This window comes from Dipodomys ordii, unplaced genomic scaffold (assembly GCF_000151885.1).
Source record: "Dipodomys ordii isolate 6190 unplaced genomic scaffold, Dord_2.0 Scaffold65, whole genome shotgun sequence".
Classification (NCBI taxonomy): domain Eukaryota; kingdom Metazoa; phylum Chordata; class Mammalia; order Rodentia; family Heteromyidae; genus Dipodomys; species Dipodomys ordii.
The window spans coordinates 3845127-3850616 of NW_012267281.1; the positions used below are offsets into that span (position 1 = coordinate 3845127).

General features: G+C 45.8%; 2 protein-coding genes across 2 annotated transcripts in view; both read left to right on the forward strand.

Moving 5' to 3' along the window:
• Window positions 1-2113, forward strand: part of Kdelc1 (KDEL (Lys-Asp-Glu-Leu) containing 1) — a 13479-nt gene extending 11366 nt beyond the window's left edge. The window contains exons 9-10 of the mRNA XM_013022976.1: window positions 682-789; window positions 1990-2113. Of these exons, the coding sequence (XP_012878430.1) occupies window positions 682-789; window positions 1990-2007 (126 nt within the window). The 3' untranslated portion in view covers window positions 2008-2113. The remainder of the gene's footprint in view (window positions 1-681; window positions 790-1989) is intronic.
• A 2370-nt stretch (window positions 2114-4483) lies between these two features.
• Tex30 (testis expressed 30) overlaps window positions 4484-5490 on the forward strand; it is a 9549-nt gene continuing 8542 nt past the window's right edge. Inside the window, exon 1 of the mRNA XM_013022978.1 lies at window positions 4484-4806. The gene's annotated coding sequence lies outside the window, so the exon portion shown is untranslated. The remainder of the gene's footprint in view (window positions 4807-5490) is intronic.

The following is a 5490-nucleotide window of genomic DNA, read 5'->3' on the forward strand; positions in this document are numbered from 1 at the left end:
AAAAAAAAAAAGAAAAGAAAATGCGGGGCAAATAAGAATAGCTGGTATGTTTTATTTAAAGGCTCACCTGTTCACAGACTCAGCAGTAGTAGCAGCACATAGCACGGCAGCCCTCTATATGTTGGCCCATCTGCACACTGTCCAGCAGTGGTGCATGCTTATACTCCCAGGAAACAGGTGGCATCTGGCCAAGTATGGCCTCAAGGCCACCTAAGGGAGCGTACATGACTTAAAAGTTACATGACTGGGCTGGGAAGGTGGCTCAGTGGTAGAGTGCTTGCCTTGCATGCGTGAGGCCCTGGGTTCCATTCCTCAGCACCACATAAGCAAAAAGAAAAAAGCCGAAAGTGGCACTATGGCTAAAGTAGTAGAGCACTAGCCTTGAGCTGAAGAGCTGAGGGACAGCACCCAGGCCCAGAGTTCAGGCCCATGACCAGACCCAAAAAAAAAAAAAGTTACATGACTATGTAATACAGCCAAATCATAGGCTCAAATCCCCTCCAGAAATTCCAGTGATGAGAGAGTTAGGCTTATCCCATTTTCCATTCAGCTATTCACAGTTCACTGGATACACAGGACCCAGAAGCTCCCAGTTCAATGCACCTTGAACTTGTAAATTCCAATATGTCTCATTTGCTGAGTGTACTTGCATAAGGAATGCTTTTCACTGTTGCTTCATAGGAGTATGCCAACCTACAAGTGAGCGAGCCCCAAGTCCGAGAGGGCATGAAGAGGGTAGAACCACAGATGGAGGACGACCTCTTTCCTTGCACCTGCCACAGGACAAAGGTAACAGAAGTCACCTGTTGGCCAGTCTCAGCAGAAGAACTAAGGTGGAATGAATGTAGATCGTTCAGTCAGGCAACAAATGGTTGAGTTCCTCCTGATACCTCCAGACATGTAGTGCATGAATAAGATACTAAACAAGAAACAGTGCTGAAATGCAGTTCAGTAAGAAGACAAAGTCGTTCCCTGGCAAAGCTAAAGGAAGCCTCTAATAATGTGAGGATTCAGATCACAAAGCAATTTGGATTTTCCCAGGAATTATCTGTTGCCCTCATCTCCCCTCCTCGTGAGATAGATTTACAGAATTTATCCTCCCAGTATAGAGATGAAAATCAGCTGTGAATACTCTTGTTATCAAAGTATTCATTTTAAAGTAATCTTTCAATACTAGTACTTGATGACTTTGTTTATAAAAATCAAATCTACACATGAACTTGTGAACCTAAAAGGGGCCCTGGAGGTCATGAAGTCATCGTCTTTATTTTATGGTTAGCAAAACTGAGTCCAAAGAAGAATTTTGCTCAAAAATCATTTATCTGAATTATAGCAAAGCTAAATCCAGTTTCTCATGATCAGATTGGATATATGCTTGTATACAGAGACATAGTATGTTGGAAGAGTATGAATATTTTCTTTGAGATTATTTTAAGCAATGTCATCATGTCCTGAGTGAATAAACATAAAATTGTGGTATTATAACCGGAGATGGGAAGGCAAGATTTGAAAATCATTGTATCTTACCTCTCAGCCGCAGTGATGTGGCTAGAACAACTCATTTGATACTTGCCTGGTAGTGGCATTTATGCCATGATGGTCAGCACACAATATAAAGCAGAATTTGTGTTGTTTTATTTGTATTTTTGTCTTTTTTTTTTGAGAACTGATTTACCACCAAGTCACTGATGAGTAAGTAGTACATCATCAGTGTTAACAATCAAATGATTTCTTATTCTTTGTCTACTCTAGCCCCTTACTGACGCTGTTTGTAACACAAGGGCCTATGGTAACTCAAGCCCCTGGGGGTCCCCATCTTTACCCCTGTTCTGATCCTCCGGAAATAGGTCTGGGCTCTCAAAGCATCTAACAGAAACCTGCCCTTTATTCCTTCAATTTGGGGGGAAAATAATTCATTGTCTGGTATAAGTTTTCTTTAATTGTATAAAACTTCTTTCTGGTTTTAAATATTTTACTTCTCAATTACAGACCAAAGATGAACTCTGAAGTGCAAAGTATCTTCCATTCAAATAATGGTGCTCTGAAGACTTTAACTTTTGCAAAGAAGATTTTTTTTTTTTAAGTACGAATTCCAAGGGGCTGGGAAGGTGGCTCAGTGGTAGAGTGCTTGCCTTGCATGCATGAGGCCCCTGGGTTCGATTCCTCAGCACCACATAAGCAGAAAAAGCCGGATGTGGCGCTGTGCCTCAAGCACTAGCCTTGAGCTGAGGGACAGCGCCCAGAGCCAGAGTTCAGTCCCCACGGCCGACAGAAGAAAAAAGTCATTAAGTACGAATTCACAATCTTCTGTGTGCATTATCAAAGTGTTTCTACTTACAAAGTATTCGCATGACTTTTACAGAATTGTTTTTTAATTTTATAATAAAAACCACCTTGATTTTAAAGACTATGTCATGCTAATTATTAGCAGCCCTTAGACCCTGGAGAAGGAAAGGAAACATCTGAGTCTGGCTGCAGCACCTGGCTGACCACCTGCCCTGACTTTTATTTACAAGACTGAAGAACAAAACTCTGCCCCCTGTAAACTGTTCTTATGGATATTGACTCACTCTGACCACACCTCATCATCATTGGCCTGTCCTCATCTGGGCTCCACCTGCAAACGTGGGTCAAAACTTCCCGAATGGAAGCATCCAGATCAGCGGGACTAGCCCCTTCTCTCAGTGCCTGTTTCTTTTTACTGTTCTCCTTCCCCCTGGTCTGGAAGCTGACCTAGACTTCCAGGCTTCAGATCCAGCTGCAGCACCCTCCAGTGCTCAGATCAGGAATTGGACCACTGCTCCTCACTAAATCTTCCCTGCTACCTCTTCCTAGGTTGGTGACCAGAGAACTACTTAGTAATTGTAGATTCTCTCCCCTTCCTCCATATTTTAGGTAACTTGATGGAAGATACCAAGCTTTGCTTCCAAGTATTTCTAGACTAGAAATGAGTAAATGACAGTCACTTTGAAATTTAGTTAAAAGAACTAAAGAACAGGCTGGGTGTGGCGACACAAGCCCAACAGAACCTGAGGCAGGAAGATGGTGTGTTCCACACTAGCCTGGACAACCTGGAATTTTGAGGCCAACCTGGAATACATAGCAAGACTGTCTCAAAAAACCAAGTGCAACAGACAGAACTGTGTTGGAGCACTTGCTGCCAGGCACAGTGCAAAGCACTGGGTCTGAACCCTAACACTGCAAAGAAAAAGATAGGAAGAAAGAAGGGGGGAGGGGGAATAGAAGGAAGAGGACGGAAGGAGAATATATATTTTATTTCCAAATATATTTTATTTCCAAATTGATGGTCCCAGGTTTTATTCTCCCCAGGAGTATGTGGAATTTTTCATTTGCTTTACTTTCTTGCTAATATTTGATGTTCTTAGACTTTTAAACTTCCTGCCTGTTTGGCAAGAAGGAAAGTCCTTGAGATTCTTTTATCTCCAATTTACCAGGGAGGTGGGGGAAAAAGCTAGAAGTAGAGCTGGGGATCAAATAGCACTAATCTTGAGCAAAAAAGCTCAGGGTCAGCACTCAGGGCCTGGGATCAAGCCCCAAGACCAACACACATACAAAAGTAACTCATTAATATTTTAATTTTCCTTTCTTTGTTTACTAATGAAGCTGATCATATTTTATGTGTTTATGAGCTACATCTGTGTTTTTCATGTTGCCTTTCCTATAAAATTGTTTCTTTTTCTTGTGAGGGAGGGGCTCTTTTTTTCCTAAGTTGTTTGGCTTTCTAGTAAATGCATAGAATTACATTTCAGAGCTGTATGAATTGTGCATCACCTACTTTGAGGCATGTCCTAGACTGCAGGGCCATTAACTACTCAGAATGAATCTTGGACTGGAGGATTGAGTCAGGTGGTAGAGAGCATCAGCCTAGCAGGTGTGAGGCCCTGAGTTCAAGACTCATTTATGGCACAAGAAAAGAGGAAGAGAGGAGGAGGAGAAAAGAAAAAGGTAGAGGAGAAGAAGGAGTTTTATACAGGAATTCAATCTCAAGAAACAGAGAAGCCACATTTTGAGAAATTTCTCCATGTTCATGTCAAGGTGTTGGCTTGGCCTATTCCTTCCAGGCAGAATGCTTTTCCTGGCCTCTTGGTTTCTATATTCCTTGTGTTACTTTGCTTGGGGATGTTTCTCCATCTTCCAAGCTAGCAGCTTAGTATCTTCAAATCTCTACTTCTGATCCCACCTCTGCCTCTTGGAATGATGTGGCAATATCATTCATAACAACCAAACAATAGATATAAGCCAAATGGCCATCAACAGGTAAATGGATGCATACAAAAAATTATTGAGTAAATGGTTTGAGAAGCTTGTTTTCCTAGAAGAACTGGGGCAGAAGAGAACACGGGGTAAAAACATCACGGGTGCGCGCAGGCATGCCCCTACACACGCGCTGGCAACCACCTTACCTGTCTCCAGGAGAGAGTTCAAAGTCCTGGAAGGAAACATCCACAGAGGAGCAAGGGACTAGAAGAAATGTGGGGAGTGATGGCCGCTGTGTGAGTGAAGACACTCAATTGATATCTTTGTGTGTGTGCACCTGCTCCTCCATATTCCTTAGCTTTTGTGCTCAAGGCTGGTGCTCTACCACTTGAGCCACAATTCCTCCTAATGAAGATCTCAAGGCAAAGGGTTCAGCCCCTGGGATCTCTCTGGGGAGCTGAAGCAGCCAGAGCAAAGCAAAGGGTTGGGAGACCTTGTCCAGGGAAAGCTGCCCTGAGCCTGGGCCCTAAGGAGCCCGGAGGAGCTGTGCGGGAGTGCACTTCCACCGGGCCAGGCTGGCTGCTGCTGGTGAGTGGTGGGAGGGGTGCGGGCAAACGTGGGAACAGGACTCCACACGGGTGACCCGTTCCCCCACGCAGCCAGAGAGGCGGGCAGACGGCCCAGCCTGGCACAGTGAGGGTTCTGCTTGTAGTCTACATATGTTTGGTAGCAGTTCCCTCAGTGTTGACAAAACTGGTGTGACTGAGACAGACAGACTGGCTGACAGACCGACAGGCAAGCAGAAAGAAACAGACCAGTCAGAGCTGGCTCTTTTGGGGGGTGGGGGATTTGAACTCAGAGCCTCTCCCGCGTGGCAGATGCTCCACTAACAGGGGCCCCACCTTCCCTAAGACATGGTGTCTAGAGGACCATTTGGCCGTGGCTGGTCTCGAACCCTGATCCTCGGCGAGCCAGCCTGCAGAGTGGCTAGGATCGCGTTAACTAGCGCGAGGCCAGCAGCAGCGGGGCCCAGCGACCCCCCCCAGGTCATCGGGCCCGAACACCCAGAATGATCGACAAGGGGCGGAGGCAGAGATGGGAACACGCGGGCTTGTCGGCGGGCGCGCGCCCGCGCCCCACTCTCTCCCTCCCTCCCTCCCCACCCGCCGCCGGAAGTTGAACAGAGGCGGTTGGAAAACTCCCACTCCCGGCAAGCCTCGCGGCGCGGCCCTGGAGCCGGAGGCGGGGCCTGCGCGCGCGTGCGCAGTAACG